This window comes from Fringilla coelebs, assembly GCF_963513975.1.
Source record: "Fringilla coelebs genome assembly, chromosome: 5".
Taxonomy (NCBI): Eukaryota; Metazoa; Chordata; class Aves; order Passeriformes; family Fringillidae; genus Fringilla; species Fringilla coelebs.
In genome coordinates this window covers 54,587,350-54,610,519 of record NC_140033.1, presented here as the reverse complement: position 1 = coordinate 54,610,519, position 23,170 = coordinate 54,587,350, and the positions used below count along the sequence as shown (strand labels likewise).

Below are 23,170 nucleotides of genomic sequence, written 5' to 3'. Positions count from 1 at the left end.
TCCTTGCATGCAGCTCAAAAGACCTTGCCAGCTTAGGTATGATTTTACCAGGACAGATTCAATTTCTGAAACATTATTGCTGGCTGTTTTGTACTTAAGGATGGCCCTTAGCCCTGTAGTTTGATATCAGTTATTGTAGCTAAGAATGGTTTAGAGTGTGTACAGTCATTTATTTTAAAAATGGACATTTTTACTGTAATGCCAAAGGGAAGGAGAATTTAAGTCTCAGACTGCTTAGCATTACTTATATTAAACCCAAGTGAAACTCTGCCTTGTCTGCTACATTTTTAGTAGCAGCAGCAGAATATCTTGGACAACTGGTTAACCTGGGAGGTAGGGAATTCTCTCCTACATTGCAGTCAGCCCTAAACCTAAAAACTTATCTATGGCAAAATTTGCCATAGATATGGACTTCTAAATAATCTCCTCTGAGCTGTGCTGGGTCTGCAGGCCTAACAGACCTAAAACTGCATTTCAATCAACGTAGCAACCAAAGAAGTCCTGAAAAAATACTGCCATATAACAAAGGTCCACTCCATTGAGATGTCACACTGGTTAAATTGAGATGCTAACTCCTAGCTGGTGGGATTGTTAAACACCCTGAAAATGAAACATCAGCATATCAAATGGCCAACAAGGAGCTCTTAAAGAGTCTACTCACAACTGAGCCCACAGTCCTGGGTACTTCTTTTGAAGAGGAAAACCTGTTTCATAGGGAGAGACTTTAATCCACACACTCTGACATTGTTCAGTATTGGTCCTGAAAGTCATTATCAGCGCCAATAATTAAACCATGACCTTTAAGGGATAAATGTGTTTTTATCAACATTAGTGACCTGAAATGAGCTTAAGTGAAGAATTTGTCCAACTGTACATATTGGTGGATCTTCCATCCTTAATGGTTTCCACCTTCCAGCAGGCAGACACAAATGTGTGGATGCAAAGTTTCTCCTAGTGCAGAATTCTTTCTTTTCATTCTGAGTTTTGAGTGTCTGGTTTTCTGGCCTCTTGTGCTCAATTACAAATACATTAGCATTTGAAAAAGAAACAGCTTACAGAATCCCTTCCATAAGAGAGCTTTTAAAAAGCAATTTCTTTATCAGAAAGAAATACCGCTGTCAAGCATACAACAGGCAACCTTCCTTCATCGTTCATTTTTGCACTTGTATTATGGTCATTTTTCCTATTTCTGTTCATCAGCAGATCAGCTTGATAGATTAATTCTTTTTTGAGAGTCAGTCTTAGTCACTGGAGCCTGTTCACCAAGAACCATCTGTTCCCCAAGATCTCCCTCCCACACACCATGGCAGAATTACGCCTACAAACAGTTTCTTCTATTAGGAAAGAAACTACTGTAAAAAGCTGGGTGACATGAGTCCCCAGGGAGACAACACACAAACTCGTAACTTTGTTCATTATTATTATTATAAAGCAATACACATTGCTCAAGGACTGACTCTGGAGGACAAGTGAACCTGTGAAACTCACTTCCTCCCACTCTCTTGCTACAATGCCAAAAGGTAAAGACCTGTCCAAGAAGTGGCAATGGGGAAAGACTGGGTGATGTTGCAGCAGCCCTTCTTCCCCTCCCACAGCCTGGACCCCAATTTCATGGAGTATGTTTATGTGGGAGTTGGGGTGATGCTCCTCAAATTCCTTCCTCTGCCTCCAGCCTTTTCACAATCATGCAGAAGTCTCCTAATCTTTCTGACTCCAACTCATCCCATCTACCTTACCTAAGTAGGTGACTGGGAGAGTTTAATCAGATTAAACTGAACTAGCTAACACATCTATTATGAAGGCATCACCTCACATCAAATCCATGACATCTGCCAAATAACAGCAATGAAGTAGGAGCCCCATCCCAAGTGCAGGACACAGACAGGCAGAAGCTGGACTGTAGCCTGTGCCAGGCATTTCAAGACCAGGATCAAGTGCACCCTTGGGTAGCTGTCACCTTTGCGTCTGTCACTCGAATTGCCAAATTGCAGTGGAGGAGAGAGTGAGTAAATGCATGCCTTGCCTTCCACAGGAAAGACTCTCTCCTGGGAAGGACTGAGAAAGGGAATTGCTGGTTTCAGGTTAAAGACAGCACTTCTCTTTCCTCGCACCTATACAACATTTTCCCTCAGTTCCTAAAGTGACCTGCTGAATTGACTCCCTGGAGGTGTGCTGCTGGCCTCAGAGAAAATCTCATATCTTTTAACAAAACATTAACATTTTTCAGAACAGAAATATCATTCCTTGCTACTTCCTTTTTTCAGTGCTGCAGCTCAGAAGTCCTGGCACCTCCCCAGTTCATGGGCTCGGCTGTGCCTTTGGAGCTGGAATCCATCTATCCTTGTTGGCAGAATAAAAGCTAATTAAAAGAAGGGAAAAGGACTGGTGAGTTAATTAAATGCAGCTCCTGTCAGATGATGTGAGCAGAAAAGCAGGTGTAGGCAGAGAAATTACACAGGGGCACGAAAACTATCACACAGGAGCAAAGCAAAGATACATTTGATTTGAGCCACCATCTGACAACAGCTACAAAAAATGTTTTGATGAAAGATGTAATTCAGCAAATTACATCCTCCCAGTCAGGTCTCATCATGGTTTATAGAAGGAAGGGAGTGGTTTAAGTGTTTAATTTACAATATTATCTTATATATATATATTAAAATATGTATTTTTAGCCATACAAATGTTGAGTACAGCTTAAAGCCTCATTTCATTGACTAAATATCATACACAATTAATTTCAAAATCTAGCTATTATTTAGTAAAATACTTTTTTCCTTCTTCAGTGCTGAATTACTTTCACTGAATGTTGCCTTTCCTGGACACTGAGCTTATCTTACTTTGGGTTTATTTATTTTTAGCACAGATGTCTCTCACTAGTCTGGTTTCATGTTCTGTTGATTCTGCTGATGCCAGGGATTTGAACATCTATTAGTACCTGAACAATCTGCAAACAAGCACAGAAAGCTGACTGCTTTCCTAGAGAGCACCCGCACTCCAAGGAACTCACTGCTTCCATGGGTGCACACAGAAAGCAAACTGAAAAAGGATGGTCTCAAAGTTATATCAAGTGACCAGGGAATGACACTGATTAAATGTTCCTCAAACTCCAGATTAGATATTAGACATAAGGGAGAGAAGGGTAACTAAAGGTCTCCAGACATGTATTTTAGAGTTCAAACAGGTTTTTTTAATCAAATATTCCATTAATACCTACTACATAGTCTTCTTCATCAGTAAGTTCTTTATAAAGAAGAGCCACATAATTTTTCACAGGAAGAAAGAGACACATAGATTCGAAGTGACTTACCCAAGGCGACACAAGTAGAACAACCTAGCTATTTTAAAGCCCTTTAAGAGACAATATGCCTTCCTTAACCAAGTGCTTCTCTCCTGAGAGCTGCCTTTTGAGGGTCAAATTAACATCAAAATTTTGGCACTAACTCAAAGCCTGATCTATGCTTTAAAAAAAAAAAACAAAACCACATGTTTAGGCTTGGGAATATTACCTCTCTGTGACTGAACAATAAGAAATTTTGTGTAAGAAGGGCAAGATTCATTGGGATGAATAGTAGAAAACTTGGGTAACAGGCTTGTGGAAAAATCTGCTCTTTTTAGTAGGTTTCATGTGCCCTCCTCTGACATTGTTCATTGCTTTTCAGTCCTGTGAGATAGCACACGCCACCAGGGAGAAGCAAGGGAGAAGCACACAGGTGAGGCAGCCCCAGAGAGAGTACCCACCAGCCCTGGGAAAAGATGAAGTAAACCAGAGAATGCCTCTTGCCTCCAAGCAGGCTGGGAACACCACTCTTTCCAGCTTCAAGCTTACTAAGAAAGGATAAAAATAACTGCTTTGCTCTCCATGCCCTTCCTATCAACCATAAACTGCTTTTGACCAGTTCTAATCAGGGGCTAACATTTATCTGGAGTAAACTGCCCAGAGGTAGCAATCCTGATGTGTCCATGGAGTTAACATGGATAGGAAACAAAGAAATTGCCATTTGGTGATCTGGGGGTTTCATCTAAACCAAAGGAAAGCGGTAAAACCTGTCCTCAGAGTGTCACCAGGATTTTTGTCCTGAGAAGCTGAAAAGCCTCAGAAAAGAAACGTAAACAATAATTATTGATTGCCTGGAATGTGATTTGGAGAATTGTTTACCCAGCATGTGAATTGTTTTTAATTAATGACCAATCCCATTCCAGCTGTTTAGGGACTCTGGTCAGTCATGGGTTTTTATTATTCATTCTTGTTTTAGCCTTCTGATGTCTCCTCTCTCTTTCTTTAGTATAGTTTTGGTATATAAATATAATATCATATCATATCATAATAAATCATAATAAATCAGCCTTCTGAGAACTTGGAGTTAATTCTCATCTCTCACCTCATCCTGGGGACCCTCACAATCATCAACATCAGAGGACACATCTGAGAGGGATCAAGGAGTGAGTGATGTGTGACCAAAGCAGACACTGGTAAATGAAAAAAATTGATGGATAGCAACTAAGTAGAAAATCAAAGTAATCTTCTCTGCAATAAACAGATGAGCACAGAGGAAGCTGAATCAGCTCTTGTTGGATGCAGCACAAGCCCCAAATCAGTGCTGGAATGGTACATGAAAAACACAGAGTCATAGATCTCAAAAGCATCTATTCCAGAGCTTTTCACAGAGTCCATTTTGTGCAGATGGATGGGTAACACACAACTGGATGAAGTTAAATGTATACCACTCCTATAAACAGCAGCAAGGAGTGATGCCTCAGGATTGCTGGTGCTTGTTTTTCCATGTCCACTTCAGCAGGAGGTTAATTTTTATTACAGACATAAGCAAGGCTTCAGTTTAGCCACATCTTTGGGCCTCTAGCACAAAAATGTTTGGTCTTACAAGAGTTGTTCAGTCATCCCCTGTTCTTATTCCAAACAAGCAATCATTCACATTCTCTAAAATCTGGATCCTCCCAGGAAAATTAACATTACATTTAATTTTGACAAATTACATACCAGTGCATTTCTTCTGCAACTGATTCTATCCAGCACAACGGGTAATTTCACAGCATGTATTTTTGTGCAAAAGTTGGGACTTCTACCTGAATTACTTGCTTTCTCCTACTCTTACTAGAGAAATGTTCACCTTTGAATCAAAACCAGTATACAGATCCACAAGAACACAGAAACATATCCCATGTGCACCTACTTCAGTTTATGCCCTGCTATTTAAAATACACAATGGCACACGCACAGAGTTAATATCACATACAACTGGCTTCTCAGTTAAATGGAAAATTTAACACAAGAGATCTTGGTATTCAGCCTGGTTTCCTAGGAAACATTTCATCTACTATTCGTGGAGGGTACAGGTTGACTGTCAAGCCCACAATTTCTTTTGTTCCCAGTCCATCAGTTTGATTTCTTTTATCATTTGGTCTTCCCTACTGAAATACATCTAATACAGGGGGAAAGGTTCCTAAATACATGCAAAATAATCAGTATTTCCCAAACAGCCTCCCTAAAAGAGAGACACAAAGTGATTAAAGAAGAATAAACGAAATGAAGTTATTTGCATTAATTTAAAATGTGACATCCAGATCTGTATATGTTGATAAATATCTGGTAGATATAATCTACAATTTTACTATTTATCCCTAAGAAACAGATGGGCTTCTGCACTGCCATTTACAAGAGTATAAACAAATTCTGAAAACAAAAATGAGACAAGGAAGAATTTAGGAATATGTGCACTGGTTTTTAAACAAATGTGCCGTTACTTAGGTGAGATTTTATAACCCTTTAGAACACATGCATTTTCTAAAATTAAAGTATTACAGACAACAAGAGCTGCAGAAAATCTGTCTCCAGTGATACTACTCTTTGAAGACAAAAGACAAAACACCCTGGAGTATGTACAGGAGAGAAAACAGGTCCCAGCTCCACATACAGGCACTGACCTGGGCATGGTGCATTTGTCTGGAACCTTCCTGGCTTTGTTTCTCACCAAAAAAAGTGACTGCCCCAAAGAAAGAGAAGGCAGCTGGATATTTTCAAGCATGCAGAAATGAAGCCTTGCTTGCAGTGCTTAATGAAATTATGCTGACTCAAAGATGTATCACTGCTTTTGTTGTCACTCACGCTTCTGCTCGCTGTTTGTTTGTGTCTTGGCAGGGAAAAATATGGACAACTGTGGCCCTTCCCTTCTTCTTCCCTGGTGGAAGGAGATTGGATCCTTCCCTTCTTCCCAGGACATTCACATGAGCTCAGACTGCAGTATTTTTGCAGCTCCTCTACCTGTTCCAAACCCACTGTAGTGGGAGAATGCTGGTATGGCTCTTTTTAAGGATGCTATTAATAACATCCTTCAGATACCAGAGAAAATTCCTAGGAGCTATTCCCTTTATGCCCATGGAATGCCCAGTCTCCTTCCTCAGCTGTTTAAGTCATAAAAAATGGGCATACAAGCAGATATTGGTTTTATGGAGGTTTTTTGCTTAACAGACAACATTTTCAGTGTCTTTCCATCATACTTTAAGTGACTCCTTCAGCTCATGAACCCAGTAATCATTAGGAAGAGAGGAGAGATTAAAGACTGTGCTTTATGTTAATAACTGGTGATGACCCAGGCCTAATAACTTCAAAACTGGAGCAAGACCTGCCCTACTTGTGTAGAGAGCACAAACACCGATGCTGCTACAAGCTGAACCTGCCCTTGTGAAATGGCCTCCTTGATTCCCACAGAGCAACACTTACTCCGTGAATTTTCTCTTTAGACATCCATAATTTAGGACTAGAAGGATAAAGGTGAAACTTTTCCAATCATGTCATTGAAACAGGAATGCCAGAATACCATAAGGTCTCACCTTTCTCTCCTCAGCTAAACTACCTGAAGATAATACATCATTATGAAAAAACTGTGGGTAGCACAAGAGAAGTATAATTTTTTGGTACTAATCAACACTGAAATTGTTGGAGAAATAAAAACCCATCATTTCACTTAAAGCCTGCAGCAAAATTTGCCTAGCTGATAGTGAACATTACAAAGGTTAATCTATTTTATGCATCTCTGTTCTCAGCATGACACACCTTCTTATCCAAGGATGTGAACATATTTGCATTGTACCTCAGGAGATGGAGTATGTCCATCAACAAATTCCACTGCTTATTTATGGTTAATATTTTATAGCAATAAACATTATATACATTCCTATTTGATTAGGTAACAATCTGAGGCCAACACCTTCCCTTTTGAGGTTCCCAGTAAAATGATAACCTTTGAAACACATCAGCTGCCTGATGTAAAAACTGAGAACTGTCTCCATCAAACAACTCAATAACTGATCAATACCTTTATGACTACAACTTCTCATCATGGAGTTACAGATACCCCCACTAAACCACTTCAGTAAGACACAAACAGATGTGGGGTTAGCTCAGCATATCAATACACTGATATGAGGAAGTTCTGTTGGGAAGTCTTCCCAGCTAGACAAATCCCAAACCACAGAGCATTTTCCTGGTTGGTATCCATGGGCTGCATCGCTAATACTCCTGAAGTGCACTTCAGCTGTGAAAGGAAAGGGAGAATAAATAGTTAATTCCATTTAGGGAAAGGACAGACACTCAGGAAAAAGAGGCTTGTATTATGCTGAGAGGCAGCAAAGATATACAGAGAGGTATGGAATAAAGAACTTTGCTTCCTAAAGGAAGATGGCCTTTAAGATCACCTGGTTTAGTGAAAGGCATCTCAGCATGGCAGAGGGCTGGAATGAGGTGATCTTGAAGTCCCTTCCAAACCAAATCATCCCATGATGTGAAGATGAGACTGAGCAGATCACGGCTCAAGGATCTGCAGATCACTTAATCTGCATATGAGCAGTAGAGCTGCACTTAATCTGATATGAGCAGTAGAGCTGCACACTGGATTTGGGGCAGAGCTGACTTGGAAAAGATGCAGCTACAATTGCTGCTGATTGAGCGATGTTCTGACCAAAACCTTCCCTGGAGATTTCTGGGTTTAGTGGAAAGTGGGGAAATGGGCTGCTAGGCCCCAAGGCAGCAAATCCTGTCTGTCAGAAAGAAATGGCAGAAGTGATAGGGGAAGGGCAGAAAGAATGATCACCTTCCAAGCTTCAAAAGGAAGGGCGGAAGGGCAGAATTTTGGAAAGATGACAAAATTATTACTACTTCCATGCCCTATGGAAGCTCAAGGCCTCCACGCTGCTAAGGATGGTTACTGTCCCTCACTCAATGTACTATGCACATAATAAATCTGATAGGGAAGAATCTAATTACCATTCCCTAAAGGCTCAGAGACTCTCCATTGATAAAACTCCACCAAAAACATACCAGCACTACATTCTGACCAATTCTGAATTGCAGCAAACTTGATTTATTCTGTATTCCTTTCCTGTTCAGGCTGCAGTGCAGAATCCTGATGCCCTCTGGACATCCCAACAGAACCCAGCCCATTGCCTTTGATCAGTATTTCTTCTCACCATGAAAGAGAAACAAGCAAAATCAGAACTCAGGATTTGTGGAGACAATAATCTTTTAAAGGACCAGGTTAAATGACTTAAAAATATTAGAATGAGACTCATATCTACATGCCACAATGTATTTTTAGCACATATAAGCCTTCACATACAAGAATTTCCCCCCCCCTAGATTCCATGCCTTGATCTCTTGTGCATCCTTTCTTAGTGTAAATCCTTTAAATAGATTAGATTTAAAGAACTACGTATTGGATGCTAGGAAGAGATGCTAAAGCAATATTTTGGCAGGTGTTTATGAAGTGATTAAAATATTCTATTTATTCTACACAGATATAAAAAATGATGGTAATTAATTAATATATTTTGCTAATTGATATGAAATGATAAGGATTAAAACTTTAAATTGGTGGAAAGACAGAAATCAGAACCCGATTGTCCTTTCTTCATTGGACAAAGCAAGAGCCCCATGCAGAGAAAATCCCATCCTTGAGGAATCCGTACATTGACAACATGAAGGAGATGGATGAATCAAAAAGGATGGAGAAGAAGAAGAGAGTCTTATCTCTCAGTCCTTTGAGCAAGCCTGTATTTTCCTTGCTTATCTTTCTGCATAACTGCCAGTGATGTTATATCTCCTGCTCCAAATTCTTACCTACAATACAGGTTTTCTCTGCAGGCTATTTCTATGTTTCACCACACTTATTATGACATTAATAGTTTAGTGTATATTTATTTATTCTTCTCTGCCCTTTCTGGAAAATAAAACCACACAAAACTCCAAACAAACAAACCCATACCCACTAAAACAAACCAGCCAAACAAAATGCCCTGAACAAACCAACCAAACAAAAAACCCCAAACCTATCTCAGCTTTTCTACTACCTTGACACCTGTAAAATAGCAAACCTATTTTCACATTGGGTGTCTCAGAGAAGGCATGCCATGGGTTTAGGCCTTACCTCTCAAAAAGATGCATCACTTTCCCAATACCACATATATGGAGAGACTGTGATATGGGAAGTAGTCAAGTGATAATGACATTTTATAAGAAGAAGTTACAAGCCCCGCCTCCACGTTCTTAAAAGCTTGGGTAACTCGGACAGTGTACCTGGAAAGCTGAGTTGCACCTTGGGCATGAAGTTTGGTAGAGAAACCAGCCAACAAGAGCATATTTGAACAAGCAGTCACATGAATGAGCTCTCAAACACATCTCTGGCAGCGCAATGTGGCTGTGTTAGAACTTCTACCCACAGCATGGGAATAGATTTCACAGCTCAGTATTCTAGCTAGGGAAGATGAACCCTGATCTTACAGGTCTTTGGATTAAAAAAAATCAGGACTCACAGAAGCTCCTTGCTTGCTTTCTGCTGATACAGGTGAAATAAACCTTGCTCCAGGAAAATGCCTAAGTAGGTATTTTATTTAAAACACATTTGTTGAAATGGGAACTCACTGCAAATTTTGTATGAGTTTCTGACACACTGTATCTGTAAGCTGCACATCTGGTTTATTCCCCTTTAAAAGAGGGAAAACAATTTTCATTTATTTAACAGAAGGGGTAACTGATTAATCTAGATATTTAAACAGTTGTCCTGAAGGAAGAATATGAAGTTTTGATGTATCTCATATATTCTCAAGTGCTTCTTCAGCTTTCTCATGGGCCTCCTTTAGGCACTGGAAGGGCTATGTCCTTCCTAACCTGCTCCCTGGGTGGTTGAAATCCCCCACGAAGACTAGGGACTGAGAACATGAATATTAAGTGCTGTTAAAGGCACTGCCTCTGTTTTAATCCCTTTGCTGTCAGCCACTCATTTGCTTCACTATCTCCAAGTGCAGTAATTCCTGTGACTTAAAACACCCCGCCAGGACATGCTGAAGCAGCTGGAAGAAACTTATCTCACTAAGGTTTGTTTAGGGAGTGACCTCTGGAACACAGAAACTTCCTTGTAATGAACACAGCCCAACAGAGGCAGAACAGTAAAAGCCAAAGGATGTATAAAAAGACTAGGAAAGCTACCAGCACTCAGGAGCTCAGAGATCCAGATCCTGTTTCCCTTCTCTAGCTTCCTAAGTTAGATATGACTTCTGACAGCACTGCCAGTTACCAGCAGAGCCTGTGGCATAGAGGATGCACTACAACCTGGAGATTTTTTTTTCCTTTTTTAAGGTACTAGACAGGGTAAATTCCCAGACAAATTCTTAGGGAATTCTGCTTATAAGTGACCTCCAGGCAAAGCATGAACCATTAAACCCTTGCAGTCTGAATGTTCAGTTGGGTTTCTTTTCCCCACCTTGACTGTAACATCCTTATCTACATGCTGGCAATCTGATGGAGACAATGCTGAAAGCTTTGCCATTAACCAGGTATATGATGCCCATGGCTTTCCCTTCATCCACAGATTCAGTCATTTCATCCCAGGACCGACTGGTCCAGCTAAGTGTACCAAGGGTAAATCATAAAATCATGGAAGGGTTTAGGTTGGAAGTGACTTTAAAGATCAGGGATCCAGGGGCAGCCATAGCTTCTCTGAACTTCCTGTGCCAGGGCCTCACTACCCTAAAAGGGAAGAACTTCTTTCCAATATCCAATCTAAATCTGTTCTATTTCAGTTTGAAACCATTCTCCCTTGTCCTGTCACTCCAGGTCCTTGTAATAGAGTCCCTCCATCTTTCTTGCAGGCTGCCTTCAGATACTGGAAGGCTGCAATTAGGTCACCTCTTTTCCAAATCCATGCTGACCTTCAAGTCACTTCCTTTTCCTTCATGTACCCAGAAAGGTCTGAAGAAAATTCACACCATGATTTCCTTTTTCAGGGACAGGAGTGAAGCTGCCTGGTCTGCAGCTGCCTGAATTGACCCTCTTACCCCTTCTGACAAAAGGTGAAGCATTTGTCCCTTTTTTCAGCCATTAGTGTTCTCTAGAATGTAGAAATCCTGAAGACTTCTGAAATTAATGGAATACATAGTTATTCATGCTCTCTTTACCCCCATGGCAAAGAAATTTGCTGCCCACACACAGAGTTCTCGTCAAGTCAGCTTCCTGGAGATCAAAGCAAGGGCAGCAGCTTGGGAACTACCCACATCCAATGGGGAGTCAACCATCAGGGAGACAGCGTACCTCTAGGCATGGATACAGTACATTAAGGAGCACATCAGCTTTCTGAACAGGTTATTGCCTTCCTGCAAGCAACCTTCCCCAGCAGAAATCTACCAATTAAAATGTTTTTCCCTTCTCCACCATTGAGAATTTTGTCACGCTTTGTACGGAAATGCCCTTCCCAGTGCTGAAATTATCTGTGGGTGGATACTTCAGGTGCTTAATTCCTTGGGTGTGGGCACGCATACAATGCTAGAAGCCGCACAGTTGTATTCACTTGGTCTTCTGAAACATGAGCTTATCACTTGAAGAATGATAAGCCCTTTTCTTACCCTCCTGCATCCCTATTGTTGCATTCTCACAGCCTGCTTTATACCTGAACATCTTGAATTATGAGTGAGGTACTTCTAAAAAAGGTTTAAAGAGGTCAGACTGAGAGCTGTTACAGAAAGTATAATGAAACTTTTGAGTGGAGGTGTAATTACCCATACTTACAGTGTGTGTGTGTCTTAGCAGATTTGGATACATCTTTAATAAATAAAACCTTAATATAAAGTTCAGACAAGTACAGAGCTCTTTGGACAGCCTAACTTTTCAAGATGCATTCACTAAAAAAAAGAGTATCTAAATAACTTATTCTTGCTTCATCCAAAGGGGAAATTTTCAATGTCGTGGAAAAAACTGGCCACTGACTAGAAATTTTTACTGTAATTTAGAGCTCTAGTTTAGAGCTCTAGTTCTGCAATTATAAAACTAAAAAACTGAAGAAGTTAAAAAAGTAAAATGTTACTTTGGAAGAGTATTTTGGGGTTTGGGGATTTCTTTCCCCTCTTTTCAGGGCCCTGGGGTTAGAGCTCTACCAAAGCAGTCAAGGTAATTCAAGAAAAAAGTCCATTTTGCTTGTCCTTACCCATATCTTCTTTGCCAAAAAAACATATGGGAGGCATTTTTTCCCCCTCCCAACTAGGAAGGTACTGACTGTTCATTGTAAACATTTTATTATACAGATGAAGTACTCATAGTATTATACACAACTGTAATCCCAGTAATGCCCAGCTTGGAGCCAGATCCAGGCTCCTGTTTTGCTGAGCTCAGCAGTAGATCGAAGGCTTGAAAACACATTTTAGTGTTTGGCAGATACACAACCAAAATAAGAGACCCTTGTTCCTAAACTAAGCTGTAAAATCCCACTTTTAGGATGAGATGGCAACACAAGGAGACAACTGGCAGAATATACAAGAAAGAAGAGAAGAAGACACAAAAGAATGGAGATCGAAAGTACACACAGAGTTAGTTAGTATCAAAGGTTTGTTTGGTTTTTAAACAAGCCACAGTCAGGGCTTGTTTTTGTTATTCATATTTGCTACTTCTACTGCATCAGTGCCCAGAAATCCCATCCAGACATCCCACGCACAGTCCCTGCTTTTAAATCTTCATGCAATCAGACACTGACTATCCCAAAGCTTCATGTATGAGGAGATCACTCTAAGTTTTCTCTCTCATCTAAATCATATAAATAATAAGCCACAAGACTTGGCAAAACTTACCCAATTCAGATTGTAATAACACAAAGCAAGTTTCTGTTAACTCTTCAGTGGCACCCACTTCAACACAATCCCCTTGAATTTAGGATAAGCACAAGACTGATGCACCACTGAAGCCACACTGACCTTCTTCAAAGAAAATAAGTGAAAGCTTATAGTAACTGAACATATATAGGGTCAAAAACCTGTCTAGTGATAATTTTCAACAGAGTGAATAAAGCATGCCTCGATTTTAAAAATATTTAGCTAGACTAGCAACCCTTTCCCTTCACCAACTCAAAATCAAACACAACTCAGGCCAGAACAGCAGGCTCTGGACAACCACCACCACAGTCCAGAGTGCAGCAGTAAATCATCCCTATTCCCAGAATTAATAGGGTTCCCCTTTGCAGAGTCAGACTAGGTCATTCTGGGAGTCTGGCTGCAGTCAGTTTGTGCTGTTCACAGTCACACCATCATTCACATTTAACTATTTAATGGAAGAGCTGTTTCATTTCAAGAAGCAAAATTAATTTACAACACTAATAACACTCTCACACCCAGCTCCCTTAAAAGAAAACAAAAGGCCTAATACAAACCTCCAGAAAATTACCAAAGCCCATTTTCAGGCTTGGGTTCCTTGGCACAATTCAGACATTTTGCTTTATGTATGCAATGACACAAGTCAGAACCTCACAGTTTTTTGAAACAAACTCCCTAATATACTTGGCAGGTCTTATGGCTCTGGTAAATGTAATAAAAACAGCAGGTTGGATTTGTCAGTAAACGGCAGTCAAAGGTGACCTCCAGACAACTTTTAAGCTGTGTGATCCTCTGGAAGATGGATTTTAGGATCAATTGTGGGACATCCAGAACATCAAAAGCTCTGGATTGTGAGTATCAAGATGCAACCCTGTGTCACAAGCAGGAGCTCTCTCAGAGGCCCAAAGGATCAGAGTACTCCCTCCACTTTTCCCCAGTATTTCAACAACTTGTTTATCAGCGCACTAGGTAGGGATCAGGTTTTGAAAGGGAAGTAAAAACAGAAGTTTAAAGATTCTGCCCCACTATCTTTAGGATTTGTTCTTAAACTGCTGTGTTTTGTTGACAACAAAATTTATTTCTTTGCAGGGCGTCTCACTCAACGCACTACATAGAGTCTTCTGACAAAACTGGTCCTAGGTTTCATTATTCAGTCACAATCTGCTGCTACAGAAGAAAAAAATACTGGCAAGGAAGGCCAAAGTACAATTTAGGAAAACAGAATAGCTTTCTTTAAAAAAACAATGGAAGAAGCAGCTGAGGATAGAATGGAATAAAATCAGACACAAAGGATAAAATTTAAGTTAATTTGAGTTAACTTTACATTGTTTTGAATGACCAAAGAGCCAATTCTGCTCTTTGGGTGCTGACTGATGGCTCCACTGCCAACCCACTGCAGAAGATGATGAGCCTGTGTTCTTAGCTATGATTTTCAAGCCCTCAGAGGGTGTCTGAGATCACATGCCCTCATTCAGGTCGTATTCCAAGCAGAGAACCCACACCCACAGATGAGCCGTGGTACACAAGCAGATCCACTGGTGTCCACAGTGGTTCCGAAGTGCAACAGTCCGAAAAGAAATTGTGTCAACTTGCACACATCAAGAGTCAAGTCCCAGGCTCCAGCAAAATGACAAACTGTTTAAAAACATGTTTGCTGAAGGCCTTGCTGGTGAACGGGTCACTTGGCAAAACTGTGAACACAAGGCATGCTGTGTAGCTGCCAAAAAGCTCAGCTCTCCTCTGTGCCTGAGCAAAACCAGGATGCAGGAGAAATCAGCAGCTTACAAAGGATGCCCAACAGGACCTCTCTAATGATGTTGCTCCATGGCCTTGCTGCCAGCAAAAGCTGCTGGGAAACAGCTCTTATTTCTGCTGCTGATGTAAAACTCTCAAGCCTGCAAAGGAGAGCTTTTCTCTTCAATGCTCTTTGCTCTTTTCCCTTCCTCTTTGAAAATGCCAAGCTGAACTCCTCCATCCCTCTCAGCACACTCTCCCACTTCCTTGACTTTTTCCTTTAGGATATGTGGGCAGCAATGGTGGTAATGCTAGAAGTTTTCTCCTGGCAGGGACACCTGTAAAGATGAAACTTTCCAGAAGGGGAGATCTCCAATTGGCATAAAAGTAAATTTTGTGCATTAGAGAATCTAAAGCTTCCCTTCAGTCATATGAAAAAAATTTGAACATTAGCATACTACTTCCATCTCCAACTTGACACACAAGGCTGAGTTCAGATGCAATCACATGGGAAAAGAGGTGGATAAGAGCAGTACCAATAAAGGCAGATGGTCAGCACTACTAATAAAACAATTATGTCTTGGGTTTAGTAGCTTGCACACCAAGAAACTGTCTAGCTTGCTTATGCTCCAAGGCTAGAATCAAACAGTATTGGTTTCCCAGATTTAGAAGAGTGATGAACTGCATTTTCATCTCAGTACCAAAACTTTTCCCTGTGTTTAAGTTGCTATAATCTGAAGCTGAGATACTGGCAGGGAAATAAAACTCATACATGTAATTATCCAGAACAAAAAGAAAATCACCTGAATGCCACAGAATTAAAAGGACAGCTTGTAAACTACTTATGTGGGCCCATCACCTCTTTGAAATCTACGTTTCAGGAGATACTCAACCAAAGATAAATGAAGTTACCAAGAGAAATTCCACTGATTCTAGGAACTGGGCCTTGGCTGCAAACCAGAAAGTACGCAGGCAGAAATGCAAATTCAAGCAATGTTACGAAAATCGTTTCAAGCTGTGACTCAACTGCAATCTTAGTTTGCTAACTTCCTTATGAGAGTCCTTCTTTCTTCTGTATGACACCCTTGTACATTGAAGAAAAAATATTGTGAAGCTACAGGCTCTAAGTGTCTCAAAATATCACTGCTTATGGAGCACCTAAAATGCATTTCATTTTACAGATGGCAGCAAATGCAGCTTAACCATAACCTCTACGCTGTTACTGGCAAGAGAAAATCTTATTGTTGATTTTTTTTTTAATTGCATCATTCTCAAGGTACTGCATGCTCATTTGCTTCAAGGGCTGAACTTTTATTTTGTCATTTATGAGCTGGGGGAATCTTCACTGCAGAATCTTCACTAACACACAATTCCCTTGGGATACCCACCACTAAATAAAACAAAAATAGCTAGCTTGAAAGACAGTGCCTTTATGCATATGTGTGCATTTGTGTCTATATAAATGTGTATGCGTTAATTGGGCTGCAGAGCACAGTGCTTTTGTGCTGGCTGCCTAAAAGCTTGTCCGTAACATTCCTTGGACAAAATGAGGTCTCTGACCATAAGAATTGTCAGACAGCAGCATACTATTAACCACCATATCTTTGCAGATTTAGCAGAATAACTGAATATTAATATTTAAACACGAGCATGTCTCTTGTCAGACATGTTATGTGAAACTGAGAAAATTCTCCTTTGTTTTCAGCATTTTTTAAACTTTATTGCATGAGCAGCACACGTGTCAGCCTACAGTTGGCTATAGGGATTTTTCTGGAATGCTTCTATTTGAGGCTCTGTGCCCTCTTCTGGAGGTGTTGCTGTTTAGATCACCATCTACTTGAAATCACAAAGTGATTTTAAGGGGAAAAAAACCCAGAAAAACAAAAAACCCCTTCTGAAATCTGACTGATTTATTATGATGCCAGTTCAGGCCACAAAAAAGCTGCATGAAACCAAGTAAAGATAAAAGTGAGGGGCAGCTTGTACAGATTGCTCTGTAGGTGGTGGGTACGTGTGCAGAATGACATGAAGACAGAAACCATTAACCCCCTTGCCGTTGCAGCTGAGCAAGCAGGCACAGAGAAAGCTGAGCTGTACAAAATTATCTTGCTTTACCCTTCATAAAAGGCACATTTTCTGTACACACACCTTGCAAGGATCAAGACACTGCTGAGCTGGCGGCTGCTGCCAGGCAGGTGGCCCCTGGTTGATGTTGGACTACCCTGATTGATGCTGGGTTTCCCTTTCCAGGGGAATCGATGTGTCAGGTTTTGACACCAAAACATTTTTCTTCACAGAATGATGAACACACTTGAAATCAATTGAGAAGCATTTTTGCTTTCAATGAATTACTAATTTCAGAGGAATCTACCTCATTTCTACAGTTTTATATCATACTGTTTTTCATTTAGAATCTTATGTCATTTAAAAATTCTTAATTGGTGATTTACTGTGTACCTTTGCACAACTGGAGGAAACTGAGAACTGCAGACTATTTTAAAAGAATTGACTTTACTACTGTGAATACCTGCAAGAGCAGAAGGACTGAAGACAGTTTGCAAAGATGGAGCATTACACTGTGACCTCTCCTTGACAGCAATAAAACAGGTTTGAATTCTGTACCATCTGTCAGAGCTTGTGACCTGGAGACAAATGGCATCCCCAAGGCTTGCCTGGGTTTCAGCAGCATTGTTTCTTTTAATAAAAGACAATGTACGACACCATAAGGTCATAATCCTTCCTAGAGCTTCCAGTACTGCAAGTTCTGCTTTTAAGGGGCCAGATCAGCAGGAACCATGCTGATAACACCCCAGAACTGCATCTCTAAGTGATCAGAGACTGATGTTTCAGGGAGAGAGTCATGCGGGAGTGCAAGGAGAAGCTATGCAATATAAAGGGGACAGCTTCTTGCAGTCGGAGATGCCTTTGGGGAGGGTTTAGAGCACAAGTCTTAGGAGGAGTGGCTTAGAGAGCTGGGGCTGTTTAGCCTGGGAAAAAGAAGGCTCAGGGGGTACCTCATGACTCTCTACAACTACCTGAAAGGAGGTTTTAACAAAGTAGTGGCCAGTCTCTTCTCCTAGGTAATAAGTGATGAATAAGATAAGAATGAAAGGCAACGGTCTCGAGTTGTGTCAGGGAAGGGTTAGACTGGATATCAGGAAAAAAAATTTCACCAAAGGGTTATCAAACATTGAAACAGGCTGGGAGTGGTTGAGTCACCATTCCTGGAGGTATTTAAAAGATGTGAGGATGTGATGCTTAAAAACATTGTTTAGCAGTGGACTTGGCAGTTCTGGGTTAACAGCTGGACTGATCATAAGAGTTTTTTTGCTGAGATAACTGATTCTATATGACTCTATGATTCTATAACTCATTTGTTCTTCAAACACTCAAAGATAAAAAAAATATTATTTCAGTCCTGGCCTTGAACACTTCAAGGGATAGGACACATACAGAATCAGAGAATCAGTTAGGTTGGAAAAGATTTCTGAGATCACTGAGTCCAGCCTATGACCTAACAACACCGTGTTCCATCAGCCTAAAAACTTCATTAACCCTGATCCAAGTACAAGCCTCTCTACAGTGGTCACAGCAGATTTCAGGAATGCTGTTCCAGATGGAGTGATACTGCACCGGTTTGGCATGGAGAGCCTTTACTGCTTATGGTGATGAGTGAGGGGGCAAAGTCATAGGAGATAGGGAAAGATAAATCTGGAAGGATCTACTGAAATTTACAGGATCTTGCTGGATATTTACTGATAAACACAGCACATTTCACAAGGAAATACTGAAGACACAAAGGTGTCTGACAGCATTGCCCATCTCAATGTGCAGCTCCAGACAAAGCATTGCAGGGAAGAGAAGGTCTGTCTGTAGCATCCACTTTAACTAGAAGGGTTCACTGTGGTTGGACAATAGGAAAAAGCAGCAGCATTTTACAGTCACACCCAATTCCCCATTTTCAGCAGCCTCATCCACAGCCTCCCCATTTTCTCTCTGAATTATCAGAGACATTAAGAAGAGCCTTTTCCACTCCCCACTTTGTCTGATCTTTCTAATTAGGAATACTGAACAAACATATCTGAGAAACAGCCTGGCAGCAGCAAGCACCCTTGGTTCATTGCATGCAGGGCATGGAAAATGTTCTGCTCTCCCAGGGACAACAGGAAAGCTACAATCAGTGACTCAGCATTAGCCCAGTAACTGCTCTCCAGGGAATCCAAGACAACCCCTTCAAGCATTCCTGCCTATTTCTGTGCGCAGAGGGATCAGACAGCAAAAAATGCTCCTTGAAGCAATTCCCTACCTCTGATAAAGACATCTCTCCCATCAACTAACAATTATACAGCCTTGTCAACCTTTGCCTGATGATCCACATCTCTGGCCACATCCAGGCAGCAGGCCATACTAAAATCCCATTCTAAATTCCAGGGCTTTTTGTGGAACAGATGTGCTCTATGCAAGGCAGACGTGGCATTTCATTAAGCACAGGGTAGTAGCTTGATTCCCTTAGGGACTTGCTGCTGGAAAATAGAACATCTCCTTTCATAAACAGGCAAGGTCACCATGCTTGTTTTGGATTTGATGCTGAGATAATTGAGTATCTGATCATTATACATTGACTATTAATGAACTAATGCACCTGCATGTAAAAGTAATTTTACTCAGGAAAGCAGCCTTATATTAAATTTCAATGCCTATTCAGCTACAGAATGCAGTCAAAGAATTCTGATGCCCAAACTATATTCTGTATTTTACTTTCCATGTTGGATTCAGAAGTTGAAAAATTCTAAGTAACCAACTGCTGAAAAGCACAAATTAAGTGATTTTGCCCGATTACACTGTATCACCCTTTTGTAACCCACAGCTTCTCTTCTATTTAACAGGAGTCATCTTCCAGCAGATTCACATGTACACTGTGAAGAAGACAGGACACAAATGTGACACCTCAGTGTTCAAAACACGGTAGATATAATGATAAAAGCCACACAAATTTCACAGAGCTATATGAAAAGGGATCAAAATTCTAGGCAAGTTCTTTCAAAATATTTCTAAGTACTACCAAAAATCAGGAGTCCCCAGAGAACATTTCCTGAAGAACCTAAACATTATGCAACTAATTTTAACCATCTGCTTCACTCTGATCTTACTTCATCCCAAATACCTATTTTTATCTCTTTGCTTAGAATATTTAGAAGTTGGCAACCTGTATTTCTCTGTTCGTTTGGTTCCTGGAATGCTTACTTTCTGGATGTGCAAACAGGAAAATCCAGAGGCCAATACTAAGTCAAAGCTAAATGTAAAAGAAGGAGTTACTTGCAAAAGGAATGTTTCATGGGACAGTAGAGAAGATTACACAGGGTAGGATATAAAAGAAGAAATAAAGTATGTTCTCCTAAACCCTGACACAAATACTATTCTGCATTAAATCAGTAGTTTGTGAGGAAAAGGAGTAATTATTCACTAGAGTTTACAAATTATAAAGGTACATGTAAATAGCACACATAAATAAGAGAAAGCACTTTATTCTGAAGCTTCCTGTACTCACTCCAATATATCTTATCAGAGACCGTGAACAGAAATTTCAAATGAGAATGTTGTCTGAAGATTTGGAACAAAGTTTTGCTGCATTTTTATTTGTTATCTACCTCAGGGATTTCCCAAACTGGAGCATGGAAACCAGAACAGTAAATGAAAGGGCAGTCTCTAGATTGTGATCAACATGAAAAGACCTGCAAAAATGTTACGAAAAATATTTCCTGCCCTCTTTGTTGGCCATTAACATCTAGTGGAATTAACAGTTTCATTTTTAGAAAAAGAAAAATCTCCAAGGGTGTCAACATTTGTACATGACAAACACCTTTGAGGAGTAGGGTTTCTGCCTTAGGCAAGGATTTTTTAAATGTAATTAAAAAGTAATTTTAAAATGATCAGCATCAGAAAGACAGCTTCTTCCTAAGAGGACCTGGATGACTTGTGGAAGTTTTTTTCTTTCCAAGGCGGCAGCAGCCTAACTTAGAGCTCTGCATTCTCCTTTTCTTCATTTGAAACTCATTGGAGCAGGCTGCCAAAGGTTCAAGCAGAGGTTATCATGTCCTGTTTGCTGTTGGCAAAACTAAAACTGCTGAAACATGCTAGGAAGAAAAATGGGTACATCTAATACAGCTGCCACAATAAAACAGCTACTAGGGAACCCCACCTAGAGCTAATAATACCTCCGAGTTGTGCTGCCCAACTGAAAAGATAAGCCAGCAGCATTTATACATAAAATGCAAACAGCCCTTACAGAAGTCTTGATAAATACCTACTTTATAATTTCCTCAAGTGTTTTAAAACACAAAAGGCAAAACCACACCACACTTGGGATTTTTTCACACCATCCACTGTGATGAAAGCTGGGGGTGGATTTGGCAGTGTGAGGTTAAGGGTTGGACTCAAAGACCTTGAGGATCTTTTCCAACCTAAATTATTCCATGACAGACTTGCAAAAAGCAACTAATGTGACTGTTTCCTTTTATATTACTCACAAATTTTCCTGAATATGAAAACAATCTACCCTCTGTTAAAAACACACCAAAACCAAACTAACTCTGTTCTTGGACATACGTAAGATTTTCCTAGCTTAATGCCTCAAAACACTAAAAGGAAAAAACATGTTTTCTGCCAGACCTACTTGTCTCAAAGTCACCTATTTTACTTCTAACTTCTGCAGAAGGAGAAGGATTCTTCCAGTCAAGTCTTGTTCAAACATTTAGACCAATACTCCATAAAGATATGTTGACATTTCTCAGGTTAATTCCTAGTAATTCCTTGCCTGCTAGGGCCAGATCTGTCCCTTCCTCTCATTTCACATCAGCTATGTACAAATTCACACTAGCATTAGGCATGAGCTTGAACTCTGGCATTTATCATAGCTGGAGGAGTCTGAGCAAGTTCACAACCTCACCACTGGCTTAAGATCCAGAGGATCTTGAGAATCTTGAGAGCCTCAGGCCAAGTCAGTGTCTCCTTACAAATGTTTACATTAAATACAGCAAAGGGTTTTGACACCCTTCTTGTCACTACAGATTTTTTCACTGGGATGGCAAACTAAACAGGATCAAGACACACAGGTATAGGTCATGCAAAATGGGAAGTAAAAAGATTACATCATTACAGTGTAAAATGCTGTGGCAGCCATCAAAATCGGACATATACAGATTTGTTCATGTACAATTCTTTTGGCTGTCTGTTTTAAACACAGGAAAAATACACAACTGTTACAGCAGAAGTCAGCATTTTGCTCCTCATGAACTGAGTAAAACAGAAGCCCTTTGCTTCACCCAGCTAAATGGATTTCAGATTAGATTCCAGAATAAAGCATATGAACTTACCTTACATTTCAACATGTTGGCCACTCTCTCTTGCATTGACTGTCCAGCCTTTGGCCTGACAAGAATATAAACTGCTTTCACTTCAGGGCTGGAGCGCAGAAGTTTTTCCACCAGTACTTTGCCCATGAAACCTGTAGCTCCTGTGATAAGTACAGTCTTCCCATTGTAATAAGCTGAGACTGAAGACATGGTGCTTTCTTGTTTTGTCCCTTCTTGCAGCAGGTACCTGAGAAAATGCAGAAATAAAGATTTATAGGCTTTTGGGATTACCTTTTTAGTCACCTAGGTAAATTCAAATTAGTTCAGTCAGTGGCAATTTTAAAAATGATTTTTTAAAAAGAGGCTTTATTGCGAAAATAAACTACAAAAATCTAAGAAGTTTAAAAAAAATCAAGCTCAGCCTTATCCTCTATGTGACACCATAGCTGCACACAGAGGTCAAACACAGCTCGTGCTGTCCAAGGCTCCCAGCAGGAGATGCTCACTGCAGGGCTGAACAGTGTTTATCTGCTACTGTGAAGTGGCAGCCATGAAGATATGCAGCTGTTCCTATAAGACAAAGGAGAAAGAAATTTCCTCACAAACACTGCTGTGTTTTCTACTTCAATTCCATTGTGCCTACAGCATTCCTTGTCAGCCATCACTCATCAACATGCTCAGTCTTTTCCTGTTGCCCTGGCTTGGAATAACACAATGAAGAAAGCTCTTCTTCATGGAAGACAGTGCAGTAACACTGCTCTCCACAACTGCAACACCACGCACAGGTCACAACCCTTCATGAGCTGTTATGGCCAGAATTCATCCCAGTTCACTCTAAGGAGTGTAGACACGATAGGCTTCCCTCTGGAGATCCACTGACATGGACCAGGCTCCCACATGATGTGTCCCAGTTAAAAATTTTAATTGGATGCAATGGTTTC

At 40.4% G+C, this 23,170-nt stretch overlaps 1 protein-coding gene across 1 annotated transcript in view; it reads right to left on the bottom strand.

Annotated features, from left to right (window-relative positions):
- The window catches only part of LOC311154095 (fatty acyl-CoA reductase 1-like), a gene marked incomplete at its 5' end in the record, with an annotated part of 59,194 nt that extends 36,755 nt beyond the window's left edge, over positions 1 to 22,439 (bottom strand). The window contains one exon of the mRNA XM_084206301.1: positions 22,251 to 22,439. Within this exon, the coding sequence (XP_084062427.1) occupies positions 22,251 to 22,439 (189 nt within the window). The remainder of the gene's footprint in view (positions 1 to 22,250) is intronic.
- Between the last annotated feature and the right edge of the window lie 731 nt (positions 22,440 to 23,170).